This window comes from Amblyomma mixtum, chromosome 1 (assembly GCF_055824585.1).
Source record: "Amblyomma mixtum isolate Tamu chromosome 1, ASM5582458v1, whole genome shotgun sequence".
Taxonomy (NCBI): Eukaryota; Metazoa; Arthropoda; class Arachnida; order Ixodida; family Ixodidae; genus Amblyomma; species Amblyomma mixtum.
The window spans coordinates 295,004,617-295,030,843 of NC_143012.1; the positions used below are offsets into that span (position 1 = coordinate 295,004,617).

The 26,227-nt window shown below is 45.1% G+C and overlaps 1 protein-coding gene across 13 annotated transcripts in view; it reads right to left on the bottom strand.

Annotated features, from left to right (window-relative positions):
* ATP8A (ATPase phospholipid transporting 8A1) overlaps positions 1 to 26,227 on the bottom strand; it is a 90,888-nt gene that overhangs the window by 46,875 nt on the left and 17,786 nt on the right. For 7 of the 13 annotated variants that reach the window (XR_016286956.1, XM_089566482.1, XM_089566474.1 and 4 more), the window contains exons 2-6: positions 21,575 to 21,671; positions 5,790 to 5,898; positions 3,502 to 3,601; positions 1,563 to 1,661; positions 688 to 733 (exon numbers count right to left, since the gene is read on the bottom strand). Coding sequence is in view for 12 of the 13 variants with exons in the window: in XM_089566482.1 (XP_089422608.1) it covers positions 688 to 733; positions 1,563 to 1,661; positions 3,502 to 3,601; positions 5,790 to 5,898; positions 21,575 to 21,671 (451 nt within the window). In the remaining variant the exon portion in view is untranslated. Of the gene's footprint in view, positions 1 to 687; positions 734 to 1,562; positions 1,662 to 3,501; positions 3,602 to 5,789; positions 5,899 to 6,691; positions 7,756 to 11,024; positions 11,086 to 12,810; positions 13,291 to 21,574; positions 21,672 to 26,227 lie in introns of those variants that run through there. The other 6 variants (XM_089566477.1, XM_089566478.1, XM_089566475.1 and 3 more) reach the window with 6 other exon arrangements.

Consider the following 26,227-nt stretch of genomic DNA (forward strand, 5'->3'; position numbering starts at 1 on the left):
TTAATTGGACTAAAGTAAGCAATTAACTCAACTCGGTCAAACTTACTTGGAGCATCACTATACGATCCCTTTAATTGGTTGCATGGATAGTAGCCAAAGTACAATTGGCCCCGTTTGAAATTCGCGCACTGTGACGTCACGACTGTTTCGACCAACTGAAAAGCGTGACATTTCTGTCGACAGCTTCTGCTTACAACGATGAGGCATTAAAGGCTTCCGCCTTAATACCTGCCACTTCAGTGCCAAGTGAGAGGGAATTACCTGTCTCTGGAGAAGTCGTTTCAGCTAGAAGGGAACGCTCCTGCCTGACCATGTGGAGCAGGTGGTTTTCCTTCACAACAACCTTTAATGTTCATCCCAGCAACGCGCTCTTGCGCTGATGGCATGCTAGATTCAATCAGTGCTGTGTGCAAGCCATTTTCTGCGAAAATTCCACTCTTCTAAGAACAATGTTCTAAACTTCGATACTTTCTGTGCAGCCACAGACACCTTTTGTGTTCATTTACTTACTGATAGTTGAGCTGTGATGTTCTTGGATGCTCAAATAAATGTTTTGCAGTGGTTAAATGCTTCTTTCCTTGATTATTCGATATTCGATTCGATATTCGGAACTAAGTATTCGTATTCGAAAAATTTGATATTCGCACACCCCTAATATTCGTACAACAAATATGCCTTTCTACTTACCTAGTACTATACTATTGTTGATGGCATCATCTGCTAAGTGCCGTTTCTGAAACCAGAAAAAAATAATAATTAGGCAACTACCTGAAAACTGAAGAGAAGGTCACAAACAAGTGGAAGAATATAAAGATGCAGCCTTAAATCAGACAATGTTTCAAAATTTTTTCACAGGTAAAAATATTTTTCCGAAGGACAAGTTTTTTTTTTTTTTTTTATGCTGCAGTGTCACTGTTATCATTGATTAGATCAATCAGGCAATTACTACCAGGTGAACACAAAGCACACACAGACAATCCGGATGGGCCCGAAAACTTTCCGGCATTAGAAGCACATCAGGCTGCTTTGGCACCTCAAAATGTTGGTCTGCACTGGTACTTCAAAATACACTGGCAGCAAATTACATAGCCTCACGCGTGTACAGGGTCGCAAAGCATCACCACCGCCAGCTGGGGAGAACTGGCAGCAAAGATGCATGCACAGTAAGCATGGCTGGCTGTTCTTTCAGCGCATGTGCCTGGTGCTGCCCATCCTTGCTGGCTTCAGCGCTTTGCAAAGCAAAGTAGCAACGTGCTCGTGTGTTCCCTTTCATGCTGAGCGACCCTGTAAACTGCTGATCAAAAGTCTTCAGGCCACGCAATTTGCTTCCGAGCTGTGTAGTGCAACTTTTGCTGCGCAACCAAAGATTAAAACGTCTTAAAAGGTGAGAACGAGGGTTCATCCCACCCTACAGAGATTTAGAGCTTGCAAGGGTGCCACAAGCACCCACCTACACGGTCGCAAAGCAAAGCTCACGGCCTGAAGATATTCGACAAAGGCTATACTTCAGAAAAACAAGAGCATGCATCGACCAGAGGCTACAAAGAGAAAAGTATACTCACAAAATCCTCCACGATTTCTTTGAGTGCAGAGACCACAAGGATAAAGACAAGGGGAACCGCTGTTGTGTAGCGACCTGTTGGTGATACATTTGGGATTTGCTGCAAGGAAAGAAAGTGGACAAAGATATATAAATGTCCAGCATTTTGGGCACTTGATCAAAAGCACCACTTCAAAGCTCGAGGGAAACAGCTTCTAGTATGCCTTAATAAGACAAGCACTTTAACGAAACAATTCCAATATCTACAAAAGCTGCTAGACCTGAAAAATGCATGCAACAACAATAAAATGCAAGAAAAAGGTGTACTTCATTTATGCCACTACCAGTGCAAGTATGAGTGACACCGCATATCATATTCTTGCAAAACTCCGTTCTCACACATTACAAGGATAGCATTTTCGGCATGTGACTATTTGCTGAAAGTGCACACCGTCATACTGATTGGAAAAGTGTGATGTCAGTATGACACTAAGAAATCAAACACCCAGTGTCACGAATTTGAGGAACACAATCATTTAATGAAACAGGGGGTTTGGCAGAAATCCATCTGGTCTAGGATGGACATGAAGACGAAGACAAAACACCAATGAACGAAGAAATTGCTTACATTTCGGCGCCCACATGGGAGCCTCGTTCACATCAAGCAATTTCGTCGTTGGATTGTGTTTCGCCTTCATCTCCACACAATGGTTTACAAAGGAAGCTCCAGTGCAAGTCTTAGTGTTAACATGTTTCGATCAGGTGTAGTTTTCAAATATAAACTCCTGGGCCACTGTTAAGCAGCAAAAGTAAAATCAGGGCTCGTACTCCAGAAACATAGGAAAGCATACAGGAATGATTCTATTTTTTAAAGGGCGCTGCAGATCCAAGTACGAAATCATTAGTGCCATCATTTTTTAGATGGAAGATAATTCAGGAGAAAGTGAGTCAAATGCACAAGGCAGCTATGTGAAGCTAATAAAGAGCTTGCACATGTCAGAGCTGGCTAGCCAGTGTTCGATGACGCATCATTCCTTGTGTTTTGTGGGTACAGTTGTTGGAATGGTGAAGTAGGAATGCTGGAATTAAAAGTTTTTTTTAATGCTGGGCCTCTGAACACTGCCTGCCTCTAGTGGAGACCTCTTGTTGATTTTCATGTTTTTAAATTTGCGATGAAGTGCATTTGTACCACTTTGTCTAATGAAAAAAAAAAATTGAAATTTCATTGTGGCATGGATTTTTGAAATAGATAATGCCCGCCGCATGCAGCCAGGGGTCCAACAGGCAGATAACACGTTTCACCAAAAGATAGGTTGGCAACAGGTTCCCAGTGATGGCACTGAGGAACATGGCAAATGCACTCTTCAAAGGGTTGAATTGTTGAAGAGAAGCAGTAAGGGATAAGGAAAATGTAGTCAATGACAGAAACAACTATAAGTCTGAGTTTGAGATTTGTGATCATGGAAAAAAACTTGTGCAATAGACTAGAACAAACTGCTCTAAAAAAATGCCACATTGGCACTGTGACAGACACTGAGTGACTCAACCGAAAGGAGCGAATAGATTTCTGTCACTAGAGATGTGGTGTAGATTCCTGTCTAAGCAAAAGCGAATCTTTATGCAATTTTCATGAAGAATAAAGTGGCATGACCTGTCATTTGAAACATGCTTCAGTTGGACAAAATGGAATGAGTGCCCTATGCTGCAAATTCAGTGCAGAATTTCACAAATCGTGAGTGCTGTTCAGTATGAGTGCATTAGCTTGCACATTGAGGCAACTGTTTTTTCGTGTGTGCATGTTTCACAATTCTGGCACTAACAGGTTAATGCAACAGTATCAGGCATTCACATCCTTCAATACTGCAAACTGTGCTCTTAAACAATGAGCAAAAAAATGCCACGTCAAGAAACAAACTAAATACAAGCAACTCTCAATGGTAACAACCATAAGAGTAGCTCACCTGCAACAGGGCAATGAAGAGGAAGAACACATTGGCGTATCGACGAAACTGTTCAAACAGGAACTTGGGAAGAAAAGAGATGATGTTGTATTTTGCAGTCCTGAAAGGAAAAAAAAATAGAGAAAGCTCACCAAATATGGCCAACACAGCACTACAATACCATAAGAAGGCGGTTCCCTGTATGAAAACTTAGCAGCACTAGTGCTGGACATTTTGCACAGACAAGTATCAGAACTAACTAGCGTATTTACTCGCATAATTTGCGCCCTTGAGTAATTTCCGCATCCCTGATTCATTACCTGGGTTTTTTTTTTTTTGAAAAAAAAACTTTTACTCGCACATTTTGCACTCCCTGCTGCGCCAAACCAGCAGAGTGCACGCGGGTGCACGCAAGGCACGCTTGGGAAGATCCGTGCGGCCACGTCATCGTGTGCGGCTACGAAAGGAGTGAGTGGCGAGGGGACGAACTGCGAGCCGTTTACCCGGATCACTCACGCTGGCAGTTGCTTTCCCGGACGAACAGTTGCAAGAGCAAGCTTCTGGTAACATCCGGTGCTTGCAGGAATCCGAAACTATCGAACCGTTTGCTGTTCGGCATCGAGTTTCAATGCTATTCGGTTTGCCGCTAGTTAGCCGGGCTAAACGCCACGGTGCCGTCTAATCCCCTTTCATTTCCTATTGCCTGTGACTGCTGGTTTTGCAATTGTATCGTTGCACATTTATTGCTTTGAGCTGCACACACGCTGTCATGCCATTCCACAAGAAATTACATAACATGCGGCAAGGGTGGAATGGGGGTATGCATTCTATATTTCAAGTTAACTTTGACCAGCAAAGAGTGCAAGCTGGGAAATCAACGTACTGGCAGCAACACGTGAGATATATTGCACGTTACGACCTTGGTCGAGTTTTTTTTAGAACACGTTTGAGAAATATCCGCGTAATTTGCTCATCGCCTTTTTTGAAGCCTCAATTTAAAGAAAAAAAAAAGGTGGAAATTACGTGAGCAAATACAGCAGCTATATGCCAGATGAGTGGCGCAAGCAAACTGGCTGGTATGCTCCACATGATGAGCAGGTTGCCACACTACTGTGCAGCAAGCTGATGCTCAAACACTGTCTACACACACATGTGCACTACCAAACAGAAACTGAGCCAAAATTGTAAGAGTACCTTGCACAAAACCAACTTATCACGCCCTCCCTACATGAGCCCTTCACTGTAATTCACTTAGAAGTGTGGACTAGTTGGATCGCTACGATTGCAGTGTACAGTACAACAAGGAGAAGGACCACACAGCTCCTTATTTTTTAGCTATGGTGCTTGATTTTATTCTCATTTTTACGTTTGCATCTCTTTACTTCACCTGCATTGTTTTGCTTTGCACCACTCTGCAGAGAGTTGCCTTCTTTGCAACTGCTTCCTTCAAGGGTGCGCCCAAGATTACCAAGTGTTTTAAAGGGACACCGAGAAGAGCTCCATACAAGTTTTGTCTTTCGTAGAAATTGATTTTATGGCTCTCTCTGGGTATGCTGATGTTAGTCCAGCAGCAAAACACAAAATTTATAGCCGAAAAAATTGCATTAAAAACATTTCCCACCATTCAATTCAAAGTCGTGATGCCTACACCTAAAAAAACTCAGTGATCACAGTTTGGAAATGAATGGCGGTACCACCCAGCTTCTGGGATTTGTCCAAAAAAAACTGTGTTGGCACATCGCAATTAAGTTGCAAAATTGGCTGGTGATGGTGCTACCTCCATTTAATTTCTTGGCCCTTTTCTAGCTTATAAAAGCTCTGTTTTCTGTGAAAGTAGAGTCTTCATCATTAGACTGCGGTAATCTATCGATACATACCAATTTCAATTTCTCCTCGGTGTCCCTTTACTGCAGAACTGCTCTAGTGTCAAGACTGACTTCAATGGTCGTAAAAGGTGTTGAACGTGTTTTTTTTCCTTGCATTAAAGTTGGAAGTCAGTGCTTCTGTTGTCATTTTTTTTCAAAAATCTCCTCACACTTATGTTGCCAACTACCATAAAAGACTTCACTAGAAGAGGCCAAAAATTTCGATCTTATACAGTTTACCACAGTAAAGTCATCACTGCTTAAGACTAAAATGGCTTCACCAGTGGGCTTTCCATTGAAAATGTTTGTGTCATAAATAAAGTTATTTCACCCCTAATATAACTTCATTAGAAATCATAAAAACATTTCACATTAGTGATGTCGTTAGGTTTCCTCAATCAGAGGGAACAGAAGCAAAAAAACGCTGGTGCTTCAGAAACTCACGTGATGCCATTAGAGCAGAACTTGTGCTTTTGTGGGCTATTCAGATGTATTGTACGATGCTCGCCCGTCTCATGGTGTTCACTTGCTCCCGACGTCTTGTCATCCTCTTCTGCAGTGTGCCCAGCAAAAAGGAAAAAAAAAAAAAAAAGAAGAGCTGCTCTGAATTTTGTGCACATCACAGGCTGCAAATATCCCCGCCCAAACTTTACACCTCTGCACTGATCGTACGCAAACAGAGCTTAAGCGGCTTTCAGACAAGTGTGTGACGTCAGAATGCAAAGAATAAATACGAAAATGCAAAGAAGCGAGTGTGATAAAGCTGGCAACGTTTCGGAAGAAGCATCTGAAAAAAAAGAAGGATCGGAAAAGAAGCAGCACAAGAATGGCACCACAGTATTGCATTTAAAAATATATTCCACTACGACATATTACAGTGTATTGCCCATAAATTAAGAGTAAAATTCCAGCCAGACAATAGCCAACATTAACTACAACAGCCTGCCAACCTCTGTTTACACACCATTCTGTAATAGTCACGGTCATGCATACATGCAGCATACAACTTAGTTCCAATTACTGCTCAAGCAATACAGCTACTGTGCCAATGCGGTTTTTACAAATCCCACACAACATACCAGGTTTGTACAAAACAGCTGAACATTGAATCATTAGCAACAGAACAATGCTCAATCTCATCAAGTAAAGACTGCCATGTCAGAAGTAACAATAATGCGCCAAAGGTAACACATATCATGCATATCGCTGTGGCAGTGTGGGTACAGTACAACACACTTGCACTAAAGTGAAGGAAGAAGATGCCCCGACACGTAGCCTGTAATTTTAGAGGAAAAAGTTACAATACTCAGTGACACAGAACATAGTAGTTGAAAAGAAATGCTTACTTTTTTCAGGTGGATTCTCTAAAATTGGCATAAAATAGAAAGTAATAAATATTCTTTGTCGCACAACATTCCTCCTAGCTCTCCGTTATCCACATATTTATTTCAACGAGTACTACACCAATATTTTCGCAAACTGCAGCATTACACAAAGCGGTGATCCTATTTAATCCACCGCAGAGGGCAAGAGACAGTCTAGAGATAGAACGCAGCAGACACTGGCAATGCACACGGCTTTATCAAATTGAAGCCGTGGAATGCAACATCTAAACAGCAAGAAAGCACTTCAAAGGAACTTTTACTCTCAAAATGCATAGATATTACCTGTACCTTCAAAGTAAACTAAAAAGAACACATCACAATGGCTGTGACCCCATTCCATCTAGCAGAGCACTTTATCATTAGGAGCTGTATAAAGTTTGTAGTAAATGGGTTGGTTGTAAGTTTTGTTATGACTGGGTTTGACTAATGAAAAATACACTTCTTTATGTTATGAGCACGTTGCTCAAGACAGCAAAAACAATCTGCAGCCAGCAGGCTGCACAATCTTCAATGGTTGGTAAAAAGCTGCCAACAGAAACAATAAACTAAAAAAGCGGATATCATTGCGACTGGGCCAATCAGCGCAAACCGTCATGCTCATGCAATGGGCTAGGATTCTTTTCTGCTTTCTAGATCAATCAAAAGTAGAAGACGAGGAAAGGAGCCAGTAAACAAGCCAATGATGAGGACCAAATCAAAAGCCTCCACATGTGGTGGCAACAGCATGCCATTCACCTCGCCAAAAGCACAAGCAATCAAGCTGCAGCGAAGCATCTTTAACACACACAGATCGATTGCGCTGTCTGCCACAGCCAAGAAAAAAATATCGTCATCATCATAACCACCAAGCCCACTGCAGGACAAAGGTCTCTCCCATTAGCTTCCAACTAGCCCTGTCCTGCACAAGCAATGGACACCCCATTTCAACAGACCTGCATCATCTCATCTCCCTGTCTGTATTTCTGCCACCTTTGGCTAAGTTTTCTGTCACTTGCAATTAACTCTGTTACCCTAACAGAGCATCAGTTGTCTGCTCTTAACATTACAAATCCCATCCAAGTCTGTTTCCTCTTCTTTATTCCAGCTAGGATATCATTAGACACTTTTAGCATACCGTGTACCGTGTTACCGCTACCGTTACCGGAGTACCGGGTGCCCGCCCACTGCCGCTGAGCCCGCGTTGATTGGTCCCGATGCTGTATGCGCATGCGCAGCTGCCGGGTACGTGGCGCCATCTGGCGCCGTCAAGGCAATTTGCGCTTGCGCATTGGCTGTGCGCGGGCTCCCGGTACTCTGGTAACGGTAGCGGTAACATGGTACACGACATGCTAAAAGTGTCTATTAACTCATGTATGTCCCCTCACCCACACTGCTCTCTTCCGGTCTCTTAACGTTACCTCTACCATTTTCTATTCGAGCTCACCGCGCTGTCCTTAATTTAATTTTCAAGCTCTTTTAATATTGCTCAAGCTTCGGCACCACAGGAAAGTACTCGGAGGACACAAAAAGTACACCATGATCTAAGGAGTTCTGAGAATTATCAGCAGTCAGGAGAGTATCTCTCTGTCTGATAACAGCAATAGTCTGTGTGGCTCCTTGCAATAGCAGCTGCACTGTCTCATACGCACAAAATGCCAAGCAAAGTTTGCTGGCATGGCACAAATGGTTAAGTGGATGCATGCTACGCTCTGAAGCGAGCAGTGATCGCCAAAGGATAGCACAAGTTTGTGCCGAATTCATCACTTCGAAAGTATGACTGCATGCCTTGAAATAAACCATTCAGGGTTTACACCTCAAGCGTTTTCTGGTTTCAAATCGAATTGATAAATCCATCACAAAGGGAACCCCACACACAGTCAAAAGCACCCATGCCATGTTAGTTTTGCTCATGCATGCACAGTGTACTCTACAACAAAGACAAAAAAAAAAAGGTTTGGTTTGTTTTATTGGGGGTTTAACGTCCCAAAGCGACTAAGGCTATGAAGGACGCTGTAGTGAAGGGCTTCACACAAAAACGCAAGAAAAATATTCTACTATTCAAGAATGTAGCATTCCAATAAAGCACCAGTTCAGATATTTAATCTATACAATACTTTTTCAAACATGAAATCATATACAAATAAGTAAAAGGATATAGGACTGCATTGATTTGGTTAGAAGTGGCACAAGCACAGCAGAAAAAAATCTAAAATACAAAATCAAAAGAAGTTAATCATCAGAGCTCAGGACAGAGATCGGATTGTCAAATTGAGTTTCCATATTTAAAGCTTTTGCATGATTTGTCCTGAAACTGCATTTTTTGGTTTGGTGCAAAGTCAAAAGTGGAGCTCCTGGATAAAAATAAAACAAATGTATTAATAAACCACGAAGAAAGCAGAAAAATTTTTGTTTATAGCTCTAAACTTTCATCACAGAAAGAAGCAATGTAACGAGAACTTCCACCGCAGCACCACCGCACCAAAGACAACACAGCGCTGCAAGACATGCCTGACACATAGCAGACTCCCGAGCACAGCTGCACCGGCCCCAAGAGGAACTCGTGGGGAAGCACAACAGCAATCTAGGCCATAAATAACACGCATCGTGCGATATAAATCTCACTGCCGACAGTGGACGCAAGCACATTCCCTTTGGACGGGGTGCACTCAGACAGCTTGGAGTCTCTATGAGCAGGCACGTGGTTTAAGGCAGAGAGGCATGCACAATAACCTGAGCAGATACGTCTAGGTCATGCAGCCATCAACCTGTCAACTTTCTGAAGGACAGAGGATGAGTTTGGTTTCCTACTGCACAACAGCTGCGTTGCTCATTGCAGTTGATTATCTTTCTACATCAGTCAGAAAGTCTCCGCTTCCAGCACTCACTCCCACACAGCGGTAGCCACTGTGTGATGCTACTGTGACAGTATTCATTCCTTGGCATTGTTTTGGTATATTCAAGGACATTTTGCAGTGTGACATGAACTATGCTGCCTCATGTACCCCACAGAGAAGGCACTGTTCAAATGTGAGTGGCAGCAAAGAAACTGTCACTCTTTTTGAATGGACTGCGATAATGTTATGCAACCGTTTTAGGTACATCTAACCGACATCACAATTATAATGTTCACAACTTTAGTCAGTGCCAAAGACTACATCACAGTTTTTCAAAAATGGCAATGCTATATTATCGTCTAAAATCATTACACATACTAAAACAACAGCTTTAATACCCATGAAAACCAGTAACTACCAGAAACTGTACTTCACGGCCAAAGCATTATAGGCCACCCCAAATGTAATGGTCTAACGTTTGCCATTCATTCAAAACAGTTATCAAATCTCCAACTTAAAGTCATCAGCAAAAGCATGTAACATTCCACAATGCGTCTGACGCACTCAGCGTTAAAACAGGCCACACCCTATCCTTGAGTCAAAATGAGATCTCGCGCGTTTTGGCTGAAGGTCACTCTATTAGCATTTCTTTAAGGCAACTGCCAGACATGGAACCTTTTTTTCCTCACTTTTATATTTATTGCAAAAATTCAAGGACAGCATTTTTCCTGAAATGATTGAGAACCACATTCTTTCGCAAAAAATAGAATATACATGTCTGCAAATGCAGCACCTTAAAAAGGAATGCATCCCTACCCACACTGGTTATTACTCTGCTGCTCTTAGCAAAGTGTGGGGATTTCCTATAAAAATACTAGCAGCGCACAAGGCAGCCTAACTACAACACATTCCCGAGCGCAACAAGGAAGTCGAGCATAACACCAAGAGCAGCGAATGCAGATAACAGCAAATGGGAAGGTATCGCACAAAAGCACAATGGACATCTATCGCAGCCATTCAGAACACAAGAAGAGAGGAAGAAAAGAACAGGAGAAAAGAACTTTTAACTGCAAGCACTACTGGAATGAAAGCACAGCGATCATTCAACCTATCCTTCCACAATGCACAGCAGGACAGTACGCAAAAAAGATAAAAAATGAAATTAGAGGGCCAATGTAATCATTAGGACACCTGGATTGCGACAAAGTGCTGCGGTATAAGTGGGATTATTCTAATAACACGAGGTTTACGGAGCTACAAAAATGAATTCGGTGAGTGCGACCGATTGCGGCATGCTCGAGTGCAATGCTTTCATATACCCGAGCTTCAAATAGTGAATGCAGGAAACGACTAATACAGGACAGACAAGCGCAGTGTTTAAAAGCCAGCAAACAAAAAGCAACGTACATACAAAGAAGCAACAAGCAGCCAGACAGGACACCAACAACAGCAGCCCACAGCATAGGAGAGCGCTGTCTTACCAGCAGAACTGGAGGCAAAGCCTAGCATCGGAACATGCTCGGGGGCTTGCATGATGAATGGCTTATATTTTTACACACACGGACAAACACCGGGAGAGACAAAAAAAAAAAGACTGGTCAGTCAAAGAATTAAGTGGAATGAGCTATGTCACTGTGGCGGCTTGCAGCAAGCACAGCCCATTCACTGGTCCCAGAGTTCAACAGACACAGTGGCACAAGAACACGACATGCAACTGCGTCTTCAACACCAAGAAATGGGCAAACAAGCTGAGTGCCCTATGCGAGATGAAGAGGTCTTCCGATAAGTCTAAGGTAAACTCTCCGAAACTTATCACTGTCCTGCTTATCATCCCACTAGCTTGGTTGTGCTTATAAAAGGCGTCCGCACATATCTCTCAGGCTCGATACGGATACCAGAACGGTTCGGCGAATGAAATTGCATGGCGTCTTTTTCCCGTCACATGGGAAGAACATGAGGACAGAAACTATACAGCACCCCATACAGTCCCCATGTCTTGTTCATAACAGTTTTAACTAACAAATGTCCAGTATGATATACAAATATCATTAACTTCCAGAACTTAATGTGGCATACAAGTGTAAATGTTTAAATGTAATGCTAACTTGGTGGGCAGAAAATATGCAAGACATCACACCTCTCTACTAAAGCATATTGAATATAATTTATTCAATACTATTTGAGCCAGAGTCAATGGAACACAAAACTTTTCTAGATTTTCTTTTCTCCTCTGTACATAAATACTGCTACTGTACTGAATACTGTATACTGCTATCCTGCCAATTTCTTCGAACAAAAGGTGATAATTTCATGACCAAGTATACACACCCTTTTGCCACTGCACTCGACGAGCGAACCATGCAGTAAATCATGCAGACCGCAGCTCAACTCTAGCCAGATAAACTGAACTTTACAGACAGCTCCTCTAAGCAAAAGGCAGCCCTTTCGAAAACAAGGGTTTCGCAAAAAACAGTCCTCGATGCGTTATAACTCTTTAAAAGCAAAACGTTTGTTTTGAGAAACTGGCTCCCCCGCGAGGATGGGTCGAAGCTCAAGAAAAGACTGGAGCTTCACGGCAACATTCTTAGTTATGTTCATCTCAATAAGCCACCCAAGGCGAGGGAAGGCATATATGGCTTCTCTGTGTCATATAATCCTTTATATATTTCTATTTTTCTTCATCGAAGGCAGCACCGGCGCGTTGCAGTACAGAAATGCAGTGCAGTCAGGCATATGCTGGCCAGATAAGGCACGGACGTTCGGAAGACAACTTATCGCACGCCTAAAACTTTGAATGAAGGAGGTGTGCAAGTTGAATAGCATGAAAACATGCATGTTGTTAGCCATCCTAAAATGAAGTGCTTTTTGTTACAGCCGTATGTCATGCGACTGGAAACGAAAAATCGATCGTGCTGCGTTCAGTAATTAGCATGACGATGAAACTGAACGCCTCGACAAATAGTCGCAGTAAGGAAAGTTCAATTTAATCAGGTTCTTCCGACAAGATTTAACCGAAACATCAAACAATTCACGGGCTGATCATGCGAGACAGTCCATAGTTTAACAATCAAATCTTGAACGTTAAGCGAGTTAACAGCTGCTCTGCAGATTCACAGGAAACTGCTCCCGTTTTGCAACGTTCAGCGTATTTTTAGGGTGTTGAAGCTTGCCCCCATGGGGGTGCAGCCAATGGAAACGTCGAGCTACATGAAGGAAAGCAAGCAAAAGAACTGACGATAGGTTACGTTTAACAAAACCGCCGCCTACCTTGTGCGCGGCCCAAGTCGTCGTAAGCTGGACGCATTGCCGGATCGCGCAAGCCCAATCACTCGCCGCTCACTGTGAGCGCTGGGCCCTTTGAGCCGTTCACAAGAGACGCCCGAGTGGCGGCTGCTTTCAAGGAAATCCGACGTGCATCTGGATTCGCTGCTGCACGTCGGCGTAGCGCGACACCGAAGCAGCGACAACCATCTTCGATCGCGGTTGCTGCTCCCAGTCGCACGAGTGGTCGTGGATGTCGTTTCGTTTCGAGCAGTGACCGTATTCTGCTTGTTTCTGGATCGCGTCCGACTTGGCCTCTGTTAGGCACTGCCAGAAAGCCGCCGCCTGGCGCTTGCGGGAAACGCGGGAGCACGATAACCTCCGCCGGCTCTTCGCGTCGGCTAAAAACAAAACCCAAAACACTAGAAGGAGAACGCACTGCCGGCAACAGGCGAAGCGGAGCGCCTGCGTTCGAGGATGTGACTCTTTTTTTTTCTTCTTTTTATCATTTAGTTCACAGCGCCTGCGTTGAGAGTAGTTGGAGAAAACTGCACGAGCGCCGCCTTGTCGGCTCTTGCTGGTTGTCATGGCGACAGCGTTGCTTCACTAGCGCTGCGGCAAAGCCGAACTGTGCGGAGCACGCATGAGATGAGCGGGACGTGCGCGGAAATCGTGATTTCGAACAAGACTTTTCGAGCACTACTGAAACGAAAGAGAAAGGAATCAATGTACAGAAAACACCTGCAAAATAAAGCAGAACTTCGGCTGAATATTGCGACAAACACTTTTCTTTCGCGGTTAACTAGGCGCGAATAAGACCAAAACGTGCAAGTTATCCGGGATCGTGAACCTACAAGTCCTCCAGAAAGTTCTACACTTTTCTTAAATATCTGGGCTCCTTTTTTTATTATTGAATAGATAAAAGTGGATTTTATGTGTAAAGAATGCAAGGTTGAGCTATTCATATTCCAAATAATTGATTTGTAGTTTAATACTAAACTATATGCGAATAATATTTGTGGCTGACGCTAGCTGCGCAGACCAGCCAGCTGTTCGCGCGATTAGCCACGATCACCTATAGCGATGTATTGTCTCCTGTTTTTGAATCTTTATGTGCAACGCAACGGAGAAAATGCTCCTTTATTTCCCAGCTGTTTCCCTTACACTGCACTGGTGGGAATTTCCCTGTCAGTCCCATTTGCTCTCTACGACTGAGCACGTCCGGTTCGATCCCAGCCACGGTGTCCGCATTTTAATGGATGTGAATGCAGAAACACTGAAGCTTATACTACTGATACTTCGGTACACACTAAAGAACTCCAGGCAGTAGGAATCAGTCCCAAAAGAAATCGGCCAATGGCCGATGATTGGCAACTCGCTGGTCCTTAGTCGGCAGACGATTTGCTAAGTGCTGCGGGCCAACGTTAGGTCACGGCTGGCCAATTTCCATGTCGGCCAGTGGTTGACAAAAGGTAAATAATCGATCAGTGACGAACGACCAGGCCACCGTAGTCGAAATGCCATATGTTATCTAGATGGTGTTACAGCCGGCAGAACTTATTTTTCAAATGCATATAAATAAATGCCACACGAGCGTATACATGAGAAAATCACATCTTAATATGTACGCACAGCTTCACAATAAAGATATGGCAGAGTGGACGTTAATATGGTTTTATAATGAGAGCTATTGAAAACATGATCCTCTTATTTGTATTTCTCGTTTGTATCATCACAGGTTCGTAATTGAATGAAATAATTTTGCTTAACAAGCAAGCGCCACACTGGCTTTGACCGATGTTCTCTAGATGTATGCTCAGCATGTTAATGTTGTACCTCTTCTAGATCGTAAGTCTTTTGTGGTTTGACTTGTGCGTCGCATATGCATTGTTATGCGGGGCCCCTAGGGTGATACCATCCAAATTATACGTGTAAAAAATTTGGCACCGGTTCAAGAAACTACTCCCTTAATTGTAATCAATTGTAGTCCTGTGCTTTCCTTACCGCATGTCTAAATTACAGAAGATGCAAATTAGGCTTCTATATACTTTTCACATACGTGTTGTGGGATACACGTGTAACCCATTTCCTCCACCAGCCAGCGACCAGCGTGCTAACACCACAAGGTGAACCGCGCGAGCCACCCGGGAGCGGAGGAGGGCACACCTACTTCTGCTCCCGTTCCTGGAGTTTGAATCGAGTGGCGGGAAAAAAAATTTTTTATTCATAAATGAGTATTTTGCTCCCGGACAAACGGTAAGATACACAGAAAGAGGCAGCAGAGATTCAATTTTTACTGGGAAGAATAATTTGATAGGGCTGTCTTCACTATATATATTGTCCCTTTCAAACAGTGGTAAAAACCTCGATCCGGTCTCAATATGCCCATTGTGCGTCCAGGTGTCCCTGGCCGAAGACAAACCTATTTAATAGGCTATTAATGGGGGGAGTCAGGCACCTATCCAATTGGGTGCCCGAGGGGGCCCAAGCCCACCACCAAAGCTCAACCCCGAGCTCCCTCTCCAGTCTTCCTAGAAGTTTCTAGTTAGTTAACCCCCCCCCCCCCCCCCCCCCCCCCGCCGCTTTCCCGCGGTATGTTAAATTGCCTTGGGCCCTCCCGAAAAAAAAAAAAATTCTGGCTATGTGCCTGGGCGGAGTATAGAATTCTTTCTCTTTTCGTAGCGCTTCCCTCGGTTTCTTCGGCGCGTAAAAAAAATTACTATTGTCCTGCCGAGGAAAACAGCTAAGAGTCAAAGATGTGGTCGGCCCATGCGACTGTGAAGTAAAGTGAAAGCTTTATGGTGCAGTCTGTGTCAAAAGTTTGTAGCCCGCCGCGAGCATGGCTGGAGCGAGGGCGCTGACGAGCGGCGATGGGAATCACGTGATCCCACCTGCCGCCAAAGACCAACGCTAGCGCCATAGGTGGTTCCACTCACTTTCGTTTATCGTTTATCGAATAATAGGCCGGGGAATGGACGACTATGTCAGTCATGGCGCTTTCGACAATGTCGCCATCCATGGAGGAAGAGAAACTCAGGAAGCGTCATGTGACATTTTCGCCTAGTCAAAGAGTTAAAGGGAGAAAGTTGGCCCCACGTCACAACCAGTCGCGCCTTTAAATGGCCAGGGCCAGGCCTCGGCCCTCACAAGGGGCTGATTTTGGCGAGCACGTATACGTCATAACGGTCGCCATTTTTGGGACTAGAAACGCGGCGAAAACCTGCGCGTTTTTCTAATCCACTTATCGCCGCTTGCTCCGGCGTACAGTGGTGAGCAGCCTTGTCTAGAGCGCTTGAGCAGTGCGCACTTGGTAACAAAAACCGAAATTAGAGAGCAGCCCCTCATTACAGGGCAAAGTTTTCGTGCCTGCTTTGTTTACGAGGCTATCTGGCGCTACTTCCGTGCAAGCGTTGCAGCTGGACCCTAGAGGCTGCCACAAAATCTGGATTTGTTTGCAAGGAAGTGCACCGCCCGAGCGCTCTAGACAAGGCTGCTCACCACTGTACACTGTGAAAGGCGCTGAGCTCAAAGATCACCTCCGTGACGTCACGTACAAATTATACAGTTGCTCGCTGTGGAGTGGAAGCTATATCAGCACGAGACAGCAGTTTTCAGATCTGTGCGCGTGGCTCGCGAGCACGCCAGCGGAAGCCGTCGCCTCGTACTCGCAGTTTCCAGCCCATTGCGGAGAAATTGTAATGCGGAGTACATAATGAATGAATGAATGAATGAATGAATGAATGAATGAATGAATGAATGAATGAATGAATGAATGAATGAATGAATGAATGAATGAGCTGTTTATTTAGAAAGGAAGGCACGACACCATTCGTTGGGAGAACTGAATTGTTAAGGAAGGGAGAAGTATAGGGACCTATCAGATAGATAGGGGGAAGTCTTAGGTGGTCGGGCCACGCCCTACACTGCTCAGTAAAGGCCGCTATCTTAGTATATATACCAGTGTTCCCAGATAGCGTTAGCTCTGGCTGTAATCAGTGCAGGAAATTCCTCGCCATCAGTGGGAACACCATGCTTGGTCACGAGCTCGGTATGTAGACAGCAGGAGGAAAGCGAACGGCTTCAAGAGAGCTTGGTTTGCGGTGGGGAGTTTTCTTTCCTCCATGCGCCTATATTTCACAGTGCATGCCGGAGTAGGTGGCAATATGTGGATTAGAAAATCGCGTAGGCTTTTGCCTCGTTTGTGGTGAGGCGTTTCTGGTGCCTTTTCCCATGCCAGTGCCGATAGCCCGCAAATGGCGCCATGGCGCCATTTGTGGAGTATATATGCACTCGCGTGGAGAAGGGCAGTGGAGCTGTACGTTGCTAAGCCCAAGTGATGGGAAAAGGCCTGGAAGTTTGTTCATGTGGCTGCCTGTTCTTTTTTGTTATTTTCGTTGCGTCCAGAATTAGTGCGTAATACTAGCCATGCTGGCTCAAATTCCTTGTGTCCTGCATAAAATACAGAGAACGAGTAACAGGAAAGTAAGACAGGGCGCACAAAAAATAAATAGGAGAAGGTAACCTTGGACCTCGTGTCCATTTCTCTCCATCTGTAAGCGCTTGCACGATTTAACAAATAAGGCATGAATGAAGGCTCTGCGCGGAAAACAGGGACAGAACATGCTGCTCCTTCAAGAACCATGAAGACAAAGGAAACGAGGAACTCCCACTGTCACACATTTCGAATAATGGGGCTTTGGACCCAAAAGCTGTATTTCCTCTTTACGGTAGAGAAATTAAGGTTATATTCATTTGTGATTGTTCTGGAGTTAAATTAGTTCTGCAACTTCCTTGCGCTCTAATAGCGATCTAACGTATCTCTCAACACTTGTTAAGTTTATATTTTGTTCTAAATTGCGTTTGGCTATAACGTTGATCAGTGATTTACGAATTCAAAAAATCCGCAGGACACCTACTTCCCATTAGCTGTCACAATGCGACAGAATAAGAGCCTAGAGCTGCAGATCCTCAATTGCAATGTCCTTTCCTTGAGCATGTCGTGCATAGACTTTTGGCCTTGCTAAACACAAAGCCCCCATTTTCTTCACACTCATCACACTCTGTCCTCCTTTCCCTTTCCCATTTACAACCTCCCATTCCTAATTTCCCCTAGTGCAGGGTAGCTGACCTATTTCTTGTCCCGTTTAAAGGGGTACAGACAATAATTTTTGGGGTGTCCGCTGCGCAGTGCTCTAAACAGCACTGCGCAGCGTTAATAATTCATTACAAGCGATTTTGCAGAGGCTATTTCGCTCTCGGCCGGCGCCAGCGCTGCAGTGCACCTTGACCTCGCGGTCGACCGGACAACCTGGACTACTACAATAATGATGACGTCGGCGTCGCCGGCAAGCACTGGTTGTTCCTGGGAAGAACCACTGGGTTCACTGACGTCACAGTTATCGGGGCAAGTGCACCTAGACGTCACTCGATACGGGTGGAAATGTTCAGCGGTTCCTCGGACAGCATTCAAAATCATATTAAAATATGTTCCACTCAACGCCTGCAATTGACAATCGCTAGAAGGCATCTCCTTAAGCCCACGAAAGAATCATATTAGTTTGCGTTCGAAAATTTGCGTCGTTATCCCTCTAACCTCCCCGCCTTCCTTCTCCATCATCGCTGTCTGGCGCCTAATAGTGACAGCTAAAAAAGGTTAGTTGATACATATATGGCTGGCTCGTTCATTTTGTGGTGTTCGCCACCACTGAATCCAGAGCAAAGCATCGTTTTAAATTTGGAATCCTAATCTCTAACGTTGCTTAATTTCTTCACTGAAACACCCGGCGTAGTAGTAAATAGGCTGCGCTCGAAAGAGCCGATTTGTTGCGACATGAGTTACGCTCCTTAAAAGTACCGCAATTACGGTATACAGTCTGCGTCCGGTGTATAAGCCGAACGGGTCATTTTTGACCGAAAAAGCACTTTTTTTACTATATATATATTTTTTTACTAGTATTCAACCGGCGTTAGCCCGCAGGTGGTACACAGAATCGCTTTGGGTATTTCAGGCCATATTTGGCAATACTGAGAGAAGAACATGCTGTGTAGTCCGCGTCTATAGAAAGTCCTCGAAGCCCAAAACTTTATCTTTTATACATGTATAACCCACGGACTGTACACCGAAATTTACGGTGAGCGTGGTACGGTATATAGGCAGCGAAACCGACAAAAATGATGAAGCCGTGTGGACACGTGTTCGTCGCCAGCGTTTGGCCAACGTCAGTTCAATCAACGTTGGGGCTGCGATGAGCAGACGATGGGCCTCTCAACCGGCACGCGCCACTCGATGAGTTGCGCAATTACAACCCGCGCAGGAACCAGGTCCCTCGGCTGAGTTGCGTCCTCCGAACACTTAATTTATTATTTTTAAAACCCCGAACTTAGCGTGCGCTCGTTATTAAACATTCCTTGCACGGGGGCTCTATTTTCAACATTATTCTCTCAATATCGGATACTTCCTACACGACTGTGCTCCTCTTTTATACGGTTGCCTCTGAGGCCACTTTGGGACGTAAACATTTCCGCAGATTCCCAAAGCAAGCCTTGCACTATAATAACCTGGAACAAGATGAGACTAAAGTTTATGAAATATATGGTTACACGCACGTATAGGACGGGGCAGATGAGTTTTGAAAAATGAGGCTCTATTCAATCTCGGAGTAGTCACGCCATCTCTCGGCGTATGCACTCCCCCCCCCCCCCCCCCGCCTTCCTCCCCCCTTTCTTCACCCTCTTCACGACCTATATACTCTGGGTTTTGCAGCTACTTGCTTATTATATGCCGAACCGAACATGTCGCTAACGTTATGAGCAACCGAGCACTGCTTTAGCGGACGACATGGTATTTTTCGACGTCGACGAAAACGATAAACTATTCATCTGCGTTCCCCGAGCTCCGAATTCCCATTTCGTCCTTTTTTTTTTTTCGACCGCGTGAGTTTTAGATTTTTTATCATGATTACTCGGGTACAGCCGTGGAGCGAATATCAGCTTTAATATATAATTTTGATTCCCCAGCTCCGCGGCGATTAAATTTATCAGGACGACTAACCTTGATAGAGGTATACGCCATGTGCTCCGTTTCGAACTCGCTCCGTGCACGAATATCAAAATCGCGTTCCTCCTCCGATCGATAAGTCACTTCTCGAAAGAAAGCCACCAGTGTCTTCTTCTGCCGTGTTTACTTTGGCCGGCGTCCATGTCGCTTAAGCGATATTGAAAAGGCCCTCGTCTCGCCTTTGCTTCGGTCTTTTGTTCATCGTCACGTGACCACCGCCTGGTCCTCGTAACGGCGAGAGTCAGCATTACTATGTTGGCACTTTTTATTGTCGTGCGCGTTCGCGCGAGCAGTAGAAAACATAAAACAGACGTCATGGACCCCTTTCAACGAATGTGGCTGATACGTATAAGTTTAGGTTTTCTTTTAGCTGCGCATCTGCAGCGTTTTTGTTTTCGTTTTTTTTTTTCTAAACTAGAACACGTTCAGAAGCACGGCTTCACGACCCGAATGACATGAACCCGAGAGACGTACTAAGTTTGAGTAAAACTTATCGTTCAAATTGGTTCATGGATCTTTTTACTACCTAAGGTCAGAACTAACTACGGGAAACAATGCCTTCATTTTTCATCCGTATCATTTTGGAATTCTTTGAACATAGACATCAAACAAACTAATACGCTTTCTTTATTCAAGGTCAAACTAAAGCTTTTCCTTCTTAATTTGTGATTTTTTCTGTTATGTTATTGATTCTATGTATCGCGGCATCTGTGAGTGTTTTATTTTACATTATCGTGCATTACATTGTTTGTATTTAAATATTTCAGTAACTAATATTACACTATGTGCTTATATTTATTCTGTTTCGTCGCTAATTAATGTGTTGTGTATTTTATATTATGTTGCATATTGAAATTTATTTTCATGGGAGGTCCCGCCCGCGGTCTTGTACCATGGGACCTCTCGCTGTATACGCTTGTAACTTTTATTGTATTACTCAATAAACTTTCAACTTTCAAGACGCTGACGCTGCGCGAAGACGGGCCGACACCGCGAAAGTGGCAGGCACATATGACACAGGAGTGGCACAGTCGTATGTGCCTCTCCCTTAGTTCGTGCGCGTTTTCGCACGAACTAAGGGAGAGCAAATTTCACTGAGTTTACTCAGTTTGGCAGGTTACGCAGCAGAATGTACACTCAGAAATTTCTCTCCTTGCCTTCGTCAATTTTGGAAGGAGTAGGAATGGCCGAGGCAATGGAAAGCAAGTCAAACTCGACATATTAGACCAGCAGTTAGTGGTTTAGAGAATGTAGTTGCAATCGGTAACCCGACCGCCCAGTGAACTGCACTGATGAAATCAGAGGAGGACCCTCCATAAGGTCTCTTCGATTTGGCTTGCACTGGCTGTGCTAGTTCTGCAGCGGTGCCAAGCGGTCACGTGAGCATGCAGCGCCAGTTCAACAAGTGCAGACACAGCCCGTACACTAGCGCGCACCGGCCAGTGACAAAACGAAGGCGCAAGTGCAGCCGCGCCAGGCTGCACTACTTCCAGCACTACCTTCAGACCGAGTGCAAGGCGGCGAAGAACTCGTGCAGAACCAGGCCTGCACCTTGACAAAACGAGGAGAAAAGTACAGAGGGCGCGCGCGGCACCGGAAAAACGAGGACGACGGTGCTGCACCCCTTGAACTGGTGCAGCTGGTGCTGCCAAATCGAAGAGACCTATAGTTGACCCCCCCCCCCCCCCCCCCCTGTTGTGGCAGATCACTCACCTGCCGAGGAGGAATCGTAATGCAGGTGATCATTGTGGCTTTTGCACAGGAACTCGCGATCCGCCGCACCGTAGAACTTCGGCCGGAACGCGCCACGCTGGACGATGCGGAGTACACGTGCATGAGTAACAGTATACAGTGAACGGCGCAGGCACAGTTTCGCTGCTTCGCGATCACAAAATTCAAATTCAAACAACATTTTCTTTTTTCTTTTTATTTCTGGTGAATCAACAGTGGTGACGACGGAGCGTATAGCTACGTAGAAAAGTAAATTACAGAGCTCTACACGTTTTTGAAATAAATCAATTTTTGTTTTTTTTTTCTCTTCGGATGAATACCCACTGACATATTGTCCTAGAGCGTTTGCAACGTGGCGATGCACGGTATGCTCTTCTTGGAACGGTATGCTGTGCCGACGCCCTGTGATGGAGTACGTAATGAACAAGTTCAAATATTTCAGGGACGTCCAGTACTCCCAATAAAGATAAAAGTAGAACAAATACGCCGAACGTGCGGGCACTCCGGGACGCAACGACCTTAGTCTCCATCTCAAAGCAGAACAGGACACGCGAGCTCGCGTCACCGAGACGTGTTAGCCCAGGATGAAGGAGACAGACGCAGGCAGCACACGTCGGACGTGTCCCGTCAGGAGCGCAAAGGGGCGCGTCTTCGGCAGGAAGGAGGAAGTCGCGGAGGGGGCACGGCATTGAGTGCGTGTGCGATCAGGCGTGTCTCGACGTCTGGGTGTACCGGCGCGACGACTCCCGCCCCGGGCAAAGAAAGCGGCCGCGAGCGCAATGAATTAGTAAACGCGCGCGACGAGCGAGCGGACACTTGCAGTGGCGACGCCCTCTCTCCGTATAGCCTCCTCTTCGCGACGTTCAAGATCGCAAAGATTTGCACTGCAGCAGCTGCTGCTGCTGCTGCTGCCCTTTTGTGTCGCGAGGCGGGCTTGAAGCCCCGAGCCCGAGTCGCATCTGTCAGCGCCCGGGGCCTCGCTCGGGCACAACATCGGAGCGAGGACACCCTTCACCTTTCCGGCTCGGAACGGTTCAAGGTCTCCGAGGGCGTGCCACGCATTCGCGCCCGAAGACGCGGCCTCGAAAAACAAAAGGCGCGGTGGAGCTTGCCGTAGAGGTTCTCAATGTTGACGGTCGCGAGAAAATTGCTGTCCTTGAAATACATGGGTCGAAAAATACGAGCTGTTTAAAAGATCACTGAGGACAAATTGAAGTTGGCCTGTATTGTTAGATTATCGCATTCGAACATCACAGACGTTAATTTCACTTAAAACGGACCCGATAATAACGCGAATAAGGCGTCGGGGAAGACTTATATATTGCGTATTTGCTATGGTTCCTGGTTAGTGCTGTTGCTGCGATCGAACTCAATGTGTCTTTTATCAAGCTGCTTATTTACTTCTTACTTTCACTAAAGTTACAGCAGCCTTAGCTAACTGTCTTGCGCCGCATGTACGACGCCACCAAATGCCCTCACGGTGCAAGCTCGGTTTCAAGCAGTGCCTGGTCTGGGAGGATAGCACGTTGTGTTGGTGCGGGGCAAGTTCGATATGATTTCCACTCGCGGGCGCGGAAGGACGGAAGTGGGCGTGTATGCGTCTGCTCCTTCACTCATGTCCCATCCGGCATTTAGCGCTTCAGGAAGGCGCGTCGGAGAGTGGACCTGAGGGCCCTGTATACACCGGACTTTGCCGTACTTCCTTCGGAAATCCGGCGTGCACTTATATCTGAAGAAGACTTCTTTATGCCAAAAGGTATGCTGTCGCATCAAAAGAGAGAGAGAGAGAGAGAAAATGTAGTGTCGGCAGCGAATCACAACCAAAAGACTCTTTAGCGCGCTTATGTGACCTTGCACGTTAAGGCTTGCTGTAATAGGTAAGGCGTATCGCTAGTGCCTCGATCCGCAGCCTGGTTAGCGGCGTCTGTGCCAGCTCGGCAAGTATAAGTGCTTTGAAGCGGCCGGAGAGATAAAGGGGGCTGTGATACGAGCCCGACGTGCCCTTGGCTATAATAGCGCGGCAATAAAAACAAACGATAGCAATGAAGGCCGCATTTTCCGGAGTATAACTTGCGTTTAATTTCCATCCCTCGTACTTAATATACTCAGTTCTTAAACAAACACAGAAAAAAGTTCGTATATGTACAGAAATGTGTACTTATACATTATAATACATTCGAAATTATCAGCGTGTGTTCATGGGCTCGATACTCGGCTGTGGCGGTTGGGTGTCGATGTAGGCCAAATGCAGAAACAACAGTGTGCATTGAGACAGACGTTACAGACGTTACAGGTATGGGAAAACTTAATACGCAGCCCATCATTACTGCCCGCCTCGCACCTGGGGGGTAGTTATGACCTTAAAATAGGGCCTTTTTTGGGGAAACTGGCACGTCGAATAGGGCACATCGGAAGCATTCTCCAGCGAAAAGGCTGGCTACTAAAGCGTGGCAGGACTGCGCCGCTAACATGTACTCGAAGTGTCACACGGCACAAATTCGGCCCTAAGGCGACTGAATCGCGCATTAGGTTTCCTGGTGTACAGGTTTAAGACGTTTGACGACAACGCCGCAAGCCGTGCAAATCGAGAGAAGGGACGAGGAAGCGTGCCGACTAAATGAACCATTGTTCGGCTCGCAGCGTCTCCCAGCCGGAGCGCTCGTTAATCAGCGCTACATTCGCTGCAAGAACACCGCGAAAACCGTACAGTGCTTAGGAGGCTTACAGGGCCGGCATCAGTTAATCAGGGGCTTAGTAGAGAAAGTTCCTTGAGGGCTGAACTGTAGTACCGCTGGCTAACTCCACCGGGCAAAGTACGTGACTAGCCATTCACGAAGGGTCTTTAGATGCGAAACGCCTCTGAATGACACATAACGGCAGCTACAGCTTTCACGGCCCTGCGCAGTTTTTGTGAGCGCAGGGTACAGGTGTTCCTTCTCACGAAATCATAAACACGTGAAGCGCACAGCATCATTAGAAAAAAAGAACAAAAAAAAAACGAACTGCATGTCGGCCAACGCAGCCAGCTGCGAACTGGAGTGGAGTTTCCTGACCACAAATAGGCTGAGTGTCGGCAAAAGAACACACACATATGCAATGGTAACCCGAACGCAGCCATGTTATAACCCGACGCCGCTTTTCCTATAGCTATACCAGGTGTTTCAGAGAAGACGTTCAAAATTAGGCTTTTTGGGGTAAAAATATGGCTTTTGCGGCATAGTATTACCAGTGTTGGCGGACACCGGAAAGCTGATTTGGCTACATCGAGCCAAAATACATGCGTTTTCAAAAAGCATGCAGGCAAAGCAACCTTTCCCGTGCATGTAACTAGTCAAAAAAAGCCAAATATTGTCGAGCCACAGCGCCAAGGGTAATCCCGTTTTCGAAATTCTAAAAGCCGATATGGCTATTACTAACGAACGGCTACAAATCTCTAATTACAACTAGGGGTATAGCTCTAGTAGTAAAAAAGTTAATTATTAAAAATTTGTTAACGAGCATAGTACTTAAGACGATTAATCGGTTTCCTGGTGTCCGCCAGCACTGGTAATACCATGCCACCAAAGCCATATTTTTAGCCCAAAAAGCCTATTTTTGAAAGTTTTACCTGAAACACCTTTTATGTAGCAGTCGAGAAAGAAGCCCGCCTTTCGTTCTATCGAACGAAATAATCAAGGAGCTGGAGATGGGGCCTCGAGGGCGAATTAGTTGAATGCTTGCGTTAGGTAAAGCCCGTGGTGAATGCGAGGGTTTAAACAAGGTAATGACTAACCAACAATACTACCGGGTATAAGCGAATGAGCAATAAGTAGGAAAAAGATGTAACGATGCTCGTTAACTTTATTTGCTGTTGAAACCTAATCTATACCTTGATAGACATCGCTGTGTGAGACAAGAAAAAAAGAGGAAACACCAGAGCAACCGTCTTCCGGCATTAAGTCAAGTTCACAATGCGAAACTTCATTGCATCACATTGTCAGATGAGCGAACGAATACGAAAATGACAGGGATATCAAACAGTGATACAAAATAATAAAAAAGAAATGCGCGTTAATACACATTTCCGTGCAAAGAGTATTTTTTCCTTTTTCTTTTTACTCTCATAGCTGTGGCAGGATCGTGTTCTGGGGCAAAATTTTCGCTGCGACGGTGTACGATATCGTAAGCATTGAAGAATACGTGTAATCGCCACAAATTAATACGGAAAAGATGAGGAGCAAATTTCATTGCTCCACATCTTTGGAGCAATGAAATTTTGGAATGTCACATGACAATAAAAAAAAATACGCACTTCTGTTTAAATACTGTAGCTAAGCTTACACATTAAGTACTGTAAACCAAGCATTTCAAAGCGTACACTCACCATTCAGTTCGGTAAAGCCCAGCTTTATTTCCTCAAAGACCCCGCTTTTCAGCGACCAAATTTGCAAAAGCATTACCAAGTTTTCCACAGTTTTTGCGTACACTGTAAAATATCATGCAGACTTTGCCCTGCATCGCTCCTGTTCGTTCCTGTCAAGCCGAAGCTTCAAATAAATTGTTTTTATGAATTGAATATGCCTTCATTATGCTGCACGGTATTCGATTTTGCTCTCTCGTTATAACACTGCGTACTTAATAAATTCAGGTCTAAAG